The sequence below is a fragment of the Cupressus sempervirens genome, chromosome 9 (genome assembly GCF_028749045.1).
Source record: "Cupressus sempervirens isolate cs-2001-9-10 chromosome 9, ASM2874904v1, whole genome shotgun sequence".
Lineage (NCBI taxonomy): Eukaryota > Viridiplantae > Streptophyta > Pinopsida > Cupressales > Cupressaceae > Cupressus > Cupressus sempervirens.
This window is the reverse complement of record NC_143126.1, coordinates 821,296,328-821,312,943: the sequence shown is the minus strand read 5'-3', so window position 1 is coordinate 821,312,943 and position 16,616 is coordinate 821,296,328. Positions and strand designations below refer to the sequence as shown.

Below are 16,616 nucleotides of genomic sequence, written 5' to 3'. Positions count from 1 at the left end.
GGATGCTGCCTCCACCTACTACCACAAACACTAGAAACAAGCCTCAGATACAATCTAAGTTGAAAACAATTTAAGCATTTTATTATTTTGTTCCAAAAATTAAAAACTACAAATAAAATCAAGCAGCGGTTAAAAAGAAATAGGGGCTTGTAAAGCAAGCAATGTAGTTTGTTCAAAAGACATTCCTGAATTGATTTGGTTATCCTGACATAAATCTGGAAACTATACTAATTTCCATTTCATGCCACAATGAACGTGTCCTGTAGGCAAGTAGCTCTTTATTATTTTCTGTGACAAGCTTTGTTTCACGAATTTCACCAGACATAAGAACACTGTGCTGCATTAACATCTTTGAATTACAATGTTTTCAAGGGAAATACCATATCTTAAAATTAAATTAGTTGAAGCATTGCTCTAGTAACAGCTCCTGTAAAGAAGATTGCATGTTATCAATCCTTTGTGCTTAATAAGGGTCCACAAAATCTCAAATAATCATGCACTTTCCCTTTGTTCTTACAAAGAATTTTTTTTTTGTTGCACTACAATTACGGAAACTAGGTAACATAATATGATCATAGATGATTTTAGCATGTATTCATAATTGCTTCCAATTTATGAAGTCTTAAAGTCCATTGTTCCTTAATTATGAAAGTCAGGGTTAACAAGTAAATGAACATAATAGTATCACAAAGGATGCATCAGAAAATTTTCAGAGGGATTTCAGCAAGTATAGCTCATCTTTCTCAGTGGGCTATGTATCTGCATACACACCCAGATTTAAATATAAAAGAATTTACTTTAATACATAGCATCTTATTTCATGGAAGTGATTTACGCACTCCGTACCTTCAATCACTATACAATAGGAAGTCTTGAGTGTTTTTTTACAGTATTTTTTATGATCCCCATGAGCTTCTATCCTTCAGTGGACATCATGAATTGGTCCTTGAAGAAACAGCCTTAAAGGTAATATAAAACCATACCCATTGAATTGGCATCCAAAATGGAACTTTGCAGAAACCAGTGCTATCGAATATCCTTCCACCACAGGTGAGAAATAAAAATATATTCACTGCAATCGAATTGACATGGACAAACAGAAACAACTGAAAATAAGTAAACCTCTTACAGTAGGCTTTCAAAAACAGGAGATATTCCTGATACTATCCCTTCATTTGAAGCGTTTCCTGTGCTAACTGAGCAAAGAAAAGTTGATGTGCCAGGTATAATAAACTCCCCAAGGCCTTCATCTTCAACAAAGAACAACCCATGTGGACGCTTTGATTCAGAAAAATCCGAGGCTTCTGCTTCAATAGTTTGCTGAAGAGGAGCAGTTTCTCCACCATGCTCAGGGCCATTATCACCCAAAAGAGATTCCAAAGACATTTTTATTTGTGAAGTATCGGAAATTGTAAATGAGACATCCAATAAAGAGGATGTATCAATATTTGACTGTCTTGAATCAAACTTGTCGGGAGCTTCTGTTGGACTCTCTAATCCTCTATTTACTTCACCTTGCTTTTCTTCCAGCCTTCTAATCGTTCTTTCGACATCTGCTACATGACTTTCATTATTTCCAGAAAGATGATTACATGAAGCATATTTCTCTTCATCCACATTTTTATCCTTCTCAATGATAATCTTGGGAGGCTTTGGGCACAATCTAAAAGGTTCAAACTCATTATATCCATGCAAATGGTGAAGTTTTCCAAGGCAATCATGGACCATATTTGTGCTTGTAGTCTGGTTAACATGAATTGGGCAAAAAACATTTTCAGCTGATTTTATTTCACTGACATTCAGTTTCTGTTCATTTTCATCCTCCAACAGCTCAATTTTCTTCTCATGGTCACTTACAATTTTGGTACCTGGTTTGCAGGACTGCTCGACTGTGAGAGCAAGACTACCCTGGACATCACTGATATTTCTCCCTCTATATACAGTCTGTCTGGCATCCTCATTTCTGTGGGAAGAACAGTATGGAACTGAATACATATTTTCTTGACTTATGTATCGCACTTCTTCAAGTGCATTTAAAAGGGTATTGTCATTGTAACAAGCCTCCTCCTCGTCCGAATTATCTACTTCCGATGAGTGACAAGGTACTCCAGTGCATAATCCTGTTATTTCCACTTGGGAAGAATGAAATGAGCTGAGCCCCTCATGGTCACTGCCCTCCTTGTCATCTGCATTTTCTATTTGTGATGAATCAGGTGGAATTTCTGTCAAGATTAATCTTGTTTCTACTTGAACTGGACGAGCAGAAACTGAAAATGCTGAAAGCTGTGAAGCTAAAACTTCCTCTAGACACAGTTTTGTCTCGTTAGGAGTAATCTGATGATCATTAATTGCGTTGCTTGAAACCTCAGAACCTCCACATACTCCTATAGACTCTGCACTCTGGGAATCCTTATCTCCCAGATGTTCTTCCTTCGATAAATCTTGTCGATCCAAACTCCTGGATCCTGAATAATCCAGTTCAAGCTTTGGGGATGTGTCAAGACTGGCATTTGATGTCTCCTTATTACATCGTACTAAATCTGTATTCTCTGAATGCAATTCCTTGGAATTATCCACACATGAAGCATCTGGAGGGAAGGTTGTGGGACTTTCGATAGCAAAAGGAGAAAGTTCTGGAGATGATGCTGAACAAGCCCTTGGCTTACAAATTGATGGAACTTTGGCATTTAATAGATTTCGTATGTCCACCTCAGCAATGTGCTTCCAAATACCATTGTTTGTTGTATCCAGGCCAGAAACAGAATTTTCTGAATATGTGTTTGGTACAACAGGCAAATCTAAACAAACATTATTACTCTCTATTTTTGTCACCAGGGAATGATTCTGCTGCATCTGACATGACTCGACAAACTCCAGCCTCCTTTCTAGCTTCTCAAAGGACCTGTGTACATAATCCTCAATACGCAAGCACACAACCTCTAATCTATCCATGCGCTTGCATATATGCTCCAACATGTTTTCTTCATTATTTTCTCTGAATAAGCTCTTATCAGTCTTATGGCTTTCCAACTCTTCAGAAATGTAATGTTTATTGGATTCTTCATTGTCCGGCCCATCCATTTGAACAGAAATACTTTCATTGGTACCAGCCATTACTCCCATAAATGAATTTTCACCTCCTAATACTTTCTGCCTTCCCTTTATGTCATCTGTAGTTCCCATACAAGGCAGCGTATTTTGCAGAGTAGATTTTAGATTTTTTTTAGGTTGTTCATTATTTTCCCCAACTTTATCCAGATGTGGGAAATGTTTCTCTTGAAGCAGTGACTGATCAGGTGAAACTTCCTTTCCTGGTATTGTCTCAGAAGATAACTTATCTCCAGTTGAAGTTTCAGTGTCTTTTACTGGGATAGGCGAGCTGACAAAAGAGGAGTGACTACATCTAGAAAGTTCTGTTTCAGAAGACTCTATTTGTGGCATCCTCTTATCTCTCTGGACGTTGTTTGACAAATCACTCTGGTACTGAGTCAAACCACCTCTTGACATTTGGAGCATACTTGGTAGAAGCATTGCCAGTAAAGAGCCCCCAAATGGACTACCCGGAAGACTAGAGGTGACCAAACTAGAGGTTTCAGCTGCATCTTTAACATCAGAAGCACATAGGCCACATATATAAATTGTATCAATCTCTACAAACGACTTATCTTGCAATGATAGTAGACGGATGGTAAGGGAAACACAAGGTTTAGCATTGACTATCTCAACAGTTGCTTCATAAAGAGCTGCTTTTGACACCTTACTTGTGGACGAACTCACAATGTTCTCATTGGCTCTGGCTTTAATGCCCATATTGGTTGCTATCAGTGGGTTGGATACTCCTATATTTGACAAATTTTCTTCTTTGGCATGATAAAGAAAAGGTACATCCTCTGAAGATTTATCATTGTGCTGGCCTGATTCTGTGCAACTGTCCACTGGAAGTTTACAATCATGTTCAGCTAGCACATCTGATTTCTGTGCAGCTTTATCTTCAGAATAATCTAAGTAGCCTTTGGACTGAAGGTGACACATTTCTCCAGGCTTACCCAGAGAATCCACAACGAGTGATCCTGACAGTCCAACTTCAACCCAGCTATCTTCGTCACTACTCTGAGACTCTCTTTTTCCAATTTCCTCTGAAACTCTAATGCTTTCATGCAGCACTTGTGAGGTTTCATCTGCATTCCCATCAATACTACCTGGTTGACTTGGATAATTGTGAGATTCTTTGTCACAATTATCCACATTCAAAAATGGTTCAGTCCCATTCTCAATCAGAGAATGCAAAAAAGTCCCAGAAATATTATCAGCAGAATTGTCTCTGCCAAATGAAGAACTATCAATCTTATTAATGGTTTCTCCAACATCAGTAGGATCATCATTCTGCATAGCCAGCTCACCACGGGCAGTGCATATATATTCATTGTCAGAGCTGATCTCTGACTGACTGTATAATTCAAATATTCGAGCAGTGCTCCGTACATACACACTGGAAACCTCACATGATGATCCTTCAAACTTGACTGCATTCGGAAAAACATGACAATTTAGAATCACTTTTAATAAGAACAAAGTATTCTGAGTTAAAAACGAGTAATCAAAACCACAGAATCAGTTGGCTGTTCTTAATTTCAACTATATGCATATTTGTTTCTGCAATCTAATGAAGAGAGTCTGTTTCCACCTTTCAACTATAGTTTTATTAGTGGAACAGCAAAAGAACCTATATTCTTACATATAAGCTTCTGCATTCCAAATTTCACTCCTTTAAGGCCATGAATAATGTCAATGTCTGTAAGCGGAAGTGTATACCTGCTATAATTCACTTGAGCTTGATTAGATCTAATAGAAAGAATAATTAGAAATGATGAAATGTTATATAATAGCATACAGAAGAAGGTCGGTTAAAAGTAAAACACTAGCATCTTGGGTGAATTTCATTTAGCTAATCCCCTTGTCAACTGGCACATCTGGTTACTCTTCATGATTTTATATATGATTTGCAAATCCTTTTTATATAGTATGATATAGCAGCATACAGTTGTCTATCATCCCACAAAGATAATGGTTCCAAACATAGGAACACTTGACAAATGTCCTGAGCATATTTATATTTTTTGTCCTAGACAACAATATTCATGTTCCACAAAAAGATTACAAGGATTAAACGACAATGTTTTATTTTTCTATAATCATATTGTTTTCCAGAATATAGTGACATCCTCAGACACACTCTATGTTTACTCAAAATTTGCATTGCATTTTCTAGTCTGCTTTTTTTGTTAGTACAGGAACCTTGCAAATTTCTACTCAGTCAGACATCATAACAAAGCCTTGTTGATCCTCAAGTTGTCTCTTGGAGATGACTTGACTCCTGAAGTCTGCAATTAAGAATCCGTTGCAGGTTTGTGGACCAAGTTGTTTGATAAGTATCAGGCTTCAGAAGCATCGAGATCATTTTCTTTTAAGAATCAGCTATACTCCTCTCAGTTGTAGGAAGGATGTTCAGTTTAAAACTATATCATGCATCTTATGGAAATTTTGTTGAACCATTGTCCTTGATTGCAGAAACTCTGACACTTAACTTTGACAAAGTGTTATCTTTACTTCTGCACAAGGAAAGAAGATGGATGCAAGTTGAAGGTTTTCATTTGCAAGACATAGAAAGCACCTTTGCAGCTCCATTCAAGGGTCACTGATTCAATAACAGCCATCAAACAAAGTCAACACATCAATAGTAAAGGTAGAATCCTCATCCGAAGACCACTGTACATGTTACTATTGTTACAAAAATGGTCATTATTGAAATCAACTATTTTCCATGGGCTAATGACTTGGTAGATAGGAAGCTCAATACCAAAGCATTGGTCACATCTAAAAACATTGAAGAGCATGACACTGATGAAGGTGGTGCTTATTGTTAGAATACAATCAGGTTTGTTATGAAGATTATGAAATGCTTCTAAGCTTTAATATATATACACACTCTCCAATATCCTTATCATACACGGTGATTCTGCAATTTACAACTCTCAATGTATATTGTAAATGCATGTGCTCTTGTACTTGAATGAAGATAATAGTCTGCAACTGATGGTCAATGGAGAGCACTGTTTACCGAGAAGGTAAACAGATACTTATCGCATTAAGGTATTAGAATGTAACGCAGAACAAGATACTTTACTCATAGAAGCAGCATGCAGTTCCAATTATAACAATTACAATGATAATGATGCTCCAATAGTCCATTCGGTCGATGTACATATACTTTCCCAAAGGGGTGACTCAACCGTCATGTGCCCCTTTGGATACAACTCTACTCGTCGGCTATAATACTTTTCACCAACAACATCATCCCCCCAAAAAGTAAAGTCGTCTCCAAACGACAAAATAGAGACAACAAAACTCAAACCCAAACAACTACTTACATCAAGATTTACACACTAAGAAGAGGGATGTGACCTGGTATAGTAGACGTCTGTGCTCTAAGCTTGTCCAACTCTGCTCATAGCTCATGCATTGGCCCTGTCCATACCTTGAAATCTGCTTCAGCATCTATCTAAATCTCCAAGGCTTTTAGCATCATTCCAACAATTTCTCCAAGTTTCATCTCCTTCTCCGCTGCCACCTACTATAGCCTACTCGCAAAGTACACTGGATGATCCAATCCGTGATCACCTGTTTGTGCCAACATTTCTCCAATTACATAGTTTGACGCGTCGACATGAACATGAAACTCCTTATCCCATTTCAGATAAGCCAGGATAGGCGTTGTAGCTACTCTTGTTTTCAGTCCTTCGAAGGCTTCAATCTGCTTTGGATCCCATTTGTACAGTTCTCCCTTGCAGGTTGGTTTGTCCAGTGGGTAGGATATTTTTGCAAAGCCCTTAACGAACCTTCAGTAATCTCCAATATGCCCCAAGAATGATTTTGCCTCCTACATCCGTCGAAGGTGGTATTTCCAAGACCACCCGAACTTTGTCAGGATCCATCTTTAATCCTATTTTGCATACTATTTTCCCTAATAGCTTCCCCTATGGTACCATGAATCTGCACTTCTTCAATTCAGTGCCAGTATTGCCCATCTGCATCTTTCCATGCATTCTCTGAGTGCGGTCATATGCTTGTCCTCTGTACTAAAAATTGACCAATCGGCCAAAAATGCCTTGAAATTCCCGACTGACATCTTATCGAATATGTGCAAAATAATTCTCTGAAATGTTGCCGAAGCATTATTACACAGTCCAAACAACATCCTATTGTAGGCATATTCTCCATCTTCAACTATGAAGGTTGTTTTAAGTCTATCTATCTTCTTCCGCAATGGATATCTGGTTGTATCTAGAGAATCCATCCATAAATGAATAGATTTTGTGTAATGCCTCTCGTGTTTGCAATCTGTACCTTATCTATTTTGATTTGAGAGATACTTGATACTCTTAATTTATGTACTTTGAGATGACCTGAGGGTCGAATGTTATACTTTGATTCAATACCATAGATGCTTTACTACTATGTTGTTCAGTTTACCATATTTGCATGTTGATGCCATTTTAAGATGGCAGTTGATCTATGAGGATATCCGATTATCTGGTAGTTGGACATATTATCTGATTATGTTATGTGATGGATTTTATGCTATGGTGACATACATCATTCTGTCTCTTTAAGCTTTATGCGAACATGAGTGATGTAAATGGATTAATTAAGTATTTAATGCATTATTGCTTCTGCTATGATATTATATGCAGTTGCACTTGGTTGTGTGTTTTAGTGTGTAGGAATTATATCCTTGGTAGTGGCACATGGAGTTGGTGATTCAGCTATTCATATTTACCAATGTCGTCCTTGTATAGTCAACGTATCCTTATTTAATTGTTTAAATTAAAACCTTTCGGTGATTAGTAAATCCGGACTCATCTGCATTTTGTGATTAGACTAGTGAGCATGTCTATGCATTTAGAGGTTCACATTGTCGCGAAAGTTGTTTAGAGATTTTTGTGATTTTGGATTTTTGGGCTTTAAATCTTCTCGAATTTAATTTCTGCCAACTTCGCTTTAGGTGAATTCCCATTGCGAGGAATAATCTATTTCCGTTTGGGTTGATTTGGAGTCTAGCTAGTCTAACTGGCTATTTGCCCTAATTGGCTATTCACTCAAAAAGTGTGTAAGTATTGAAAAAGGAATTTTATTATTCACTTCTCACTTTTTGAAAATAGAAATTTGAGAGTTTTTCTAAAATCCTCCTTCTAAAGGATTGGTTTTCTGCTCGTTCCGAGAGCTATGAACATGGGATCTTTGCGAGGACAGTCTTGTTGGATCCGGCTCAGGTAGACCTTACTTTGCCGTGATTTTCAGCAACTTCGGCGGGCATTTTATTTTATTGTGCGGGTTTCAATTTTTACCCCTCTTGCTGTCAGGTAGGGCTTTTCCGTTTTATTGCTTCTGCTTCGTTTCAGGGTCTGTTTTTGGTAGCCGTTTGGCTGGAGGCTGAGAATTAGTGTTCCCCTCCGTTTTTGTTTGTTGGTTCTGCCCGGTTGGTCGAGTATGAACATTTTTTCGATATTTGGTATGGGGGTTTGGGGTTTCACACTGTTATGCTGGTCGTTTTTGCATACGGTGTCCGAACCCAAATATTATTGGATTTTCGGAGTTTTTGTACCCAAAGGTCAAATGGGTTTTAATTTCAATGTTTTCCAATTTTTGGGGTTTTTACCTCATTTTGTGTGCTGTCCTGGTTTCTCGAGTTTTCTTGGCATGAGTTTGGTCATGGACCTGGATTATTTGTTTGGATGACGGTCGGACCTTTTCTGCATTGGGATGCGTGTCACATCCATCCTCCCGAGTCTGTTTTTAGTTAACTAACTTTCTGCTTGTGTTCTCATCCAGTCCTTGTGTTATGATCTTCGTGATGGTGGTGCGCCACACACGAGTACGTGCCCATACATTTATCGAGTGACTTGTGAGTCCTAATATTCTGTGGTACTTCTGGAAATAAGATCATTGCGGTTGGGTTGGGAATTTGCATGTTTACAGGCACTCATCGATGGATGAGCATGGGTAGGGTAGGGTAGCATATGGAGGGGCTTCTATCTCGCAGCCTGGTGACCATTTCCCAGTTGGTAGAGGAAGTTTTCTACAAGTGATAACTAAATAAAACACTAAGTGGTAATAAAATATAAGATAATTAAAAGGTTGGGTTTGTGCACCTCCTGTTGGGAAGAGCTTTTGCCCGAAGTGTGTGTTTCTCGTTGGGGAGTTCAGCTGCCAATACTAGCTTGGTCTTGTCGATGCCAAGCGACTCTCCATGATGTCAGCCCCTACTTAGTAGCCCTTTGAGTGTCTAACCAGGACCTATAGTTTATGCATTGTCTTTGTCTTGGTTTCAGTCATCATACTATCTGGCGTGTGTGTTAGCCATGAACGCTTTCTTTGAGCGTGTTTGTGGGGATCACTATCTCCATCAGCACGGTGGGAGTGGATCTATAGGTGCCACGTGGTTGGGAGGCGTAGCTACCCATACCACTGCTAGGGGACTGGTGTACAGAGACGATTTCTTGTCCTAGCGCAACGGTTGTTGGATGTCTCACTTGGTACTTCGGGTTCCGGAGTATGCTCTCTTGTGATTTATGCTTTCATTGAGATGCTTGTATATCATGTTTAGATGATGTTAGTTATTGACACATTTCCTTATTAGGATGATCAGCATATGATAGATGATGTCATTTGTTTTGTAGGATTATCTTATGCTTGTATTTAGCATATTAGATTTCCTTATGCTTATGTGGTAGTATGTTTTAGTAGTGATGTCCTTATGATAGTACCAATGATCCGTTTGGTAGCTTGGAATGTTACGAGCGGGGGATGGCTAGGGCCCACGATGCTCTTATGATGCTATTATGGTTGGGAGGAACCGCGTACTTAGTTTGGTTGTACTGTACATTGCGATGTTATTTTTGTTATTGCGATGCTTTAGTACACCGCAATGTTTCCTTTTGTACTTTCCCTTCACTGCTTGTTTAGATGTTTAGATGTAGTTTATGTCTTTCAGTAGTGTGTTCGAGTGTTCACGCCTCGAATTGTGGATCCGGAACTCCTCGGTGTGGAGGTCCTACACTTAGTTTTAACCTTTTCGTTGTCCTTAAGTGTTTTTCTTGCTTTTCCTAGGCGACCATGTGTCAGCATGGAGCAATACAATTTTATGTCGCATGCCCATTAGGATTCTGTCGTGCGTTCCTTAATTGTGTCCCATGCCTCTTATAGGAATGTCGTGCGATACTTTCCACTATCGCACCCCTTTTGAATAAGTGTCATACGATACTTGAAAAGTATCGCACGCCCTTAAGAGAAGTATCACCCTATCCCTGAAAGTGTCGCCCTACTTCTTTAGAATTGTCGCACAATACTGGAAAGTATCGTGCAGTGCTGATTTAAAGTAACTCTTGGTATTTGTGAAAACCTGTTCAGGCAAACAGTGGACACTTTTAGGTAAGAACTGAACTTTTCGAGAAATGTTTGGGGTACTCTCTTAGGTGCTCTTCAATCCCTTCGTGTCGCATTTTGAATTTAGATTGTTTTGATTCAAATTCAATTATGCGTCTTTCATTGTCAATCGTTTTGGTCAATAGTGGCGTTTGGAGATCCATTGGTGTCAGGATGTTTGGTTAGTCTTCCGTTGCAATCTTTGTGATCCTCGTATGTTGTATGCAGTGTGCACTCATACTTGTTTTTAAAAAAAAATCTTGGCTTGTATTTCATCCTTGTTCCAAAGATCTCCGGGTGGGGCATTACATTTCGTACCCTGCAACTTCTTCCAAAATACTATCAGTACATTGCCTTTTTTTCTTGTTTGCGAGTGATGGTTAATGTCTCCTCCTCACATTTTCTATACTTAACAAGTTCACCCCTTGCTTAGGGCATTTCGAATCCTTGTGGTCTCCTGGATCACAGCCTTTGCACAACAACTATGGTGTTTCCTTCATGGTACAATCTTTGGCTAAGTGTCCCTAGAGGTTGCACACTTGGCATTGTATCATCGGTCATCCACTTGAGTTGTAGTGTATCCGACTTCGGCCCCCATTATTGTTATTATTACGGTACCCTGTCTTCACCAGTTATTGTTACGATATCCTCTTGAGGTTACGTCATTTTTCATGTTTGTTCCTACTGTTGAGGTGGACACTTCCTGTGTTAGCAATACTTGTTGGTGTCCCTTCGTCTTCGTATGGAATAGGCATTCCTTGGTGTAATGTCCCGCAATTTGGCAGATATCGCAAAACTGTTTCTTCGGATAGGAGCCCTTTGTATGTTCCTCCGTACAATCCGTACACCACAATTCCCCTTCTTTCGTTGAGTCAAGATTCTTCTTCAAATTTTTGAACTCCATCATTCGTAACATGTCATTCTACAATGCTCGAACCTTCTTACTTGACTCTTTGCCGCTGCTGCTTTCAAAAGATGAATCATCTAAGTCCGATGAATTTTTTCTTTTTTTTTGCTCATTTTCTGCTCTCTCAAGATCCATCACCCAATTATATGCATCTATGTATGATGTTGGAGGTACAATTTTCATCTGTTTCTTCAATGTTGGTTGTAACCCTTCAACAAATCACCTTTTCTTTAACCAATCAGCTGGTTGGCTTTCCATTTTCCTCGCCAGCTCCTTCAGCCTTCTTGCATATACACAGATTGTTTCGTTCATTCCCTGTTTCGTATTGTATATTTCCACTACTATTTCATTATCATCCCTCAGTAGTCAAAATTCTGCTATGAATTCTTTCTTGTAGTTAATTTTTGGAGATTAGCATCTGAAAACCAATCAATCACTACACCTCGTAGAGTTGCCAGAAATTGTCGGACCCAATCATCCTAGTCTGTTACGTTGTTCATCGTCCAGATTGTTTCACATGTCTTACAGTGGTTGACTGGATCGGCTATCCCATCACCATTAAACTTTGGTAATTTTTCCTTAGGTTTTGCCATCGTTAATTTCTTCTAAATCTATGGTACCTGCTGCATACCCGCCTTGTTCTATGTACCCGCATTGTTCTGAGTATCCGCATTGTTCTGGACAACTGCGCTACTTCAGACAACTGTACTGTGGAGAAGGGCATTGTTTGGTGTAAAGAAATCTTCAAGCGAAGTTATATTCTCTACCTGTACCCATTCAACAAGTGTATCGAGAACGAAGAGTTCACCCCATGCTTGTGCTCCTTCAACACTTCGAGTCATGTGGGTTCCTTCCCTTCCATTTAGACTCTCGACCCTTGGCGTATACAAGTTTGGGAACTCCTCCCTTGTCTCTTCCACCAAATTCAATCTCTGGCGTGTTTCTTCGAGCAAGTCCTCAGAACTCCTCGGTCTACTAGATGAATGCACTCCCTCCGTCACTGCTCCTTCACCCCCTTGATGTCTGTTGGTAAGCTACTGAAACTTTTGTCTGTGCTCCGCCAGTTGTGTTAAAATGAATGCTTCCTGTGCTGTGTGTATATCATCCTTGTCTTTTATTTTATTCCTATCTTTATTAAGCAGATTCGGCATTAATCTTCTTAACATATCTTGTATACCAGGTTCGACTAGCAACGGCACCAAATGTTTACAGACAAAGTAAACAAATACTTATCGCATTAAGGTATTAGAATGTAATGCACAACATGATACTTTATTCATATAAGCAGTATGCAATTCCAATTACAAAAATTACAATGATAATGATGCTCTAATAGTCCATTCGGACTATGTACATATACTTTCCCAAAGGGGTGACTCAACCATCACGCGCCCTTTCGGATACAATTCTACCCGTCATCTATATAGTCAATGCTCTGAAGACTTTGTATTATATAGTAATTATGGTTGATATCTTTGACTTGCACAACATAAATAATGGTATGCAAAAAGTTATTAATGCAACCGATTAAATACAGCCTAAAGACTTAGTTTATTTGTGTTGCTAGACTTTCAATCCCCCCCATTTAAAGCTACTAGCTTCAAATCAAGTCAAATGCAATGGTATCTAAGTGTCCAAATCTAGGTTGATATAGATGGCTTTCCTTCTCACCATTTGTCCTTTCGGGATTTCCCTACTCTGCCTTCTCCCTCGAGCCTTTTTATGGGAATCATGCAAAATCAGTCTATACTGATCTTAGGTGACTAGCACGGGTGGGATTGTTGTTGAGCATCATCCCTTGATGAGAAGAAGGCCCAAAAGTTGTTGGATCAGCACGAGATTGCCCAAGGACGCTAGTTTCGGAGTTTCTTATGTTTGCTTACTCCTCCAACGAAAAAGAAGCTCACCAAGTGAGTTTCCAACGCACGAAGGTAGACAACTTCCAGCTGCATAGTATCAAAGAAGTGAAATATGGAGATGCTCAAATAAATGTACCTAAACTAATGAGTCCCTAGATTGCAACAAAAAAGATGAAGTCTCTTAGTTTTATATGGCATCGGAGTTCCACCACTTCGGTTACTCCTTGAGGAGCACACCCTGGAAAGTACTTTTCTAAAAGTGCAAGATTGCTCATTTCGTGAACCCAATTTATAGAGCTATTATTCTACGGATATTTGATGGCATTCTAAACAAGGAAGAGCAATTCTTTTTAATGTCCCCATTTTTGTCAGCATTGGAGTTTGAGAGATTAGCCTATTATTGTGATCCTCGTAGGCTAATTATTGTGAATAGAGGGTCTTCTGTGGCAGTGGCTTGGCTTGGGAGGGTCTTATCTTCTCGACAATTCAGTAAACTACAAGTTGGTCTTCGTTTGGCTTAGATTCGACTTCGTTTGGGCTTAATTTTGTGTACTTACTATTTGTGGTAAGTTGTGGTAAGTTGGGTGTTGATAGAGATGGACCTTTTGTATTTTTGGAAACTGCATTTGGTCACATTGAGAAAAATAGGTATGACTCCTATTTCAGACGACGTATGAGTATTTTGGGAGTTATTATATTTTTTGTGGCCAAATTATAATTAATTTATTAAATGGCTTATTATAAACTTAAAATTTCACTTGAGTTGAGAGTTGAGTTATCGTTGGAAAGAGCCATTTATTAATTAGTGACGCCAAGTCAAGTGAAAGAATATAATGGAAGCTTCTAATTAATGTTGTGCAGTGAAGCTTCCTGAGTGAAGTTACATTTTGGCAACAAAAAGGGCATCTAAAGGTTATAAATACAAGCTCATTTGTTGAGAAAACATGCTTGGATATTTTTTTTTGCTTATGACGCCTTTGTGGTTTTTTCTGAGTTCTAATTTTTTGTGCCCTCGCTGAAGTATAAGGGTCAGTATTTCATCTGCAGCTGAGATATTGCAGTTGTTCTTTTCCGTTCTGTTTTTATTGTGGCTGGGATTTTTAAGTGGTTTATGAGTTTCTCTCTCTTACTGTATCTACTGTGACTAAGGAGTCATTTACTGAAGTTTGTATTGGATCTGTTGTAAGAAGTTCTGATTTCATTTGATAAATCTGAAGCTAGAATTTGGTGGAATTAAATGCCCAAATCCCACTCTTGGCCTGCGATCTGGAAAAATAATTTTTGTTGATCATTTAAGGCAGCGCTGGGCATTGATAGTGGCCTGCGATCACTCCAAATACGCCTGCACCATTTCTTTTTGGCCTGCGAACCACATTCAAGCTTGCACGTGAATGACAGCAGCCCTGTGTTTGGGATTTAGAGGTGGGCAGCTGAGCCTGGATATCAGCATCTGTACTTTTGGGGGGAGTTGTCTTAAATCTAAGATTGCCAAGTGTATCTCCAGCTATCATTCTGCAAACATTGGCCAACGTGGATGTAGAAGGGTTGTGATCAGACTAAAGAGAGGTTGCTGATCGATTCAAGGTGGAATTCATAACACTAAGTCAAGTTATTCAATTGCTTAAATCAGGTTCCAATTGTTATTCCAGTGTTGATACTTGTGCTTCAGATAAAGCATTAAAATTTGTGAATGTAAAAAGTGTTGACAGTTTTGAGAAATAAGTGAAGTTGAAATTTAAAATACATTGAGCTGATTTTTCATTAGACATATAGTTGGCTCTTCCTTTTGAAAATTATTTACAATTAAGAAACTGTTTCATTTGGCAACTACAAAGCTTAAAATCGCAACCATTAATTGTCTTGTTTAAGAGCTGGCTTGCAAATTGTTTGACAAAATGTCAAACAACTGATTAGCAAAGAATATTAGTGTTTGTCAAGGTTATGACCAGCTTGGGTTATTACATTCTTGCAGTGCCCTGATCACAGGAAAAGCCAAGGCAGAAAATGACCATTTGCAATGCACTGCGGTAGCTGCTATTCCAATTTTTTGAAGAAACAAGTTGGAGCATGCACATCAAGGGTCAACACCAAGAATACATTCTCAAGAGATGATCAAATGATGTTAAAGTCAAATATGCATTAAGATCAGTGAGCTTCAAGTAAACTCTTGCTGTGTCGGAGTTCCACCAGTTCAGTTGCTCGTACGCTGGAGGGGCACTTCAGATGCCACTTCTTCAACACACCATATTAAAAGATGCTTTTAAAAGAGCCCTGGGGTATAAAATAGAATATTCAAATGAAGATGCTCTTGATGTGCTTCCTAAAGCGCCTGAGGTAAAGTGGAAGCCTGAATATTAAGGTTGCGAAAAAGTGAAGTATTGGCTTCCCCACTTGCGGAAGTGCACTTAAACAGGTACGATCTCAACAAAGAGAAAACGAACTGATTTTAAGCTTTTTGCAGAAGCAGTGAAAGGCCTACTTTCCCGAAAGAACTAAAAGCGGGTTTCAAGGAAAGAAGAGGGAGAGATTTCCCCCGATTCAATGAATTAAAGGGCATTCCTCTTTAAGGCAGATTCTCACCTTCTCGCAACCACTTCTCCAAAGCCATTACAAAGGAGGGAGAATTGAAAAATCTAGTTTCTGCTACGCCAGAGCTTAAAGGTTAAAACCTACTATACAACCTCCCATAAATGATGGATTTGATATGAAATGGACTCGTTAGCCAATTGAATTAAATGCCAATTTGATTGTTGCACCATAAAGGAGAAATCTAAGTAAATGGGGTGTTACTCAGATTTCTCCTTCGGGTGCTGCTTTATTTAATTCCCCATGTTCTCCTACATCCGAATTGGTGCATTCGATGGCTTTCCAAATAGGTTGCCCATGTACCCTAAAGACAAGGTAGTGTTAATTGAGTTATGTAGACAAGTTGTAGAAGTAAATACCTTGTGCTCAGCTATTAATAAGGCAGGAATCCCTTTACCAATCGTTGTAGGACTATACTCTTGTGCATCTAGGTCAGATGCAAGGAATTTAATTAAGGCCTTTGAAGGCAAAATCAAATTGGAAGACTCGTAAGTCATTAGGCCACAATATGATCCAATGAACTATGTCAAGAATTATGTACAACTCAGCTCCAACTACAAGCATATATCTGATATTGAGGATTACTAGGTCGATTGCTATACTAAGGTTTAGACCAAAGAGGAGTTTTGATCTAGGCTCACTATAGGGGAGATTAAATTGGACAATGTGAGCATCAATGTTAGTGAATATGTAGAGAACAATGATCACCACTTGAGGTCCCCTACCTATGTGAAAGAAATCAAGGACACTACTGTTAGCATTAATGCTGATGATACTATATT

The 16,616-nt window shown here is 38.8% G+C and overlaps 1 protein-coding gene across 1 annotated transcript in view; it reads right to left on the bottom strand.

Annotated features, from left to right (window-relative positions):
* Positions 1–718: 718 nt before the first annotated feature.
* Positions 719–16,616, bottom strand: part of LOC149541214 (uncharacterized) — a 168,075-nt gene continuing 152,177 nt past the window's right edge. The window contains exons 3-4 of the mRNA XM_089802795.1: positions 4,736–4,812; positions 719–4,523 (exon numbers count right to left, since the gene is read on the bottom strand). Coding sequence (XP_089658921.1) covers positions 1,126–4,523; positions 4,736–4,812 — 3,475 coding nt within the window. The 3' untranslated portion in view covers positions 719–1,125. The remainder of the gene's footprint in view (positions 4,524–4,735; positions 4,813–16,616) is intronic.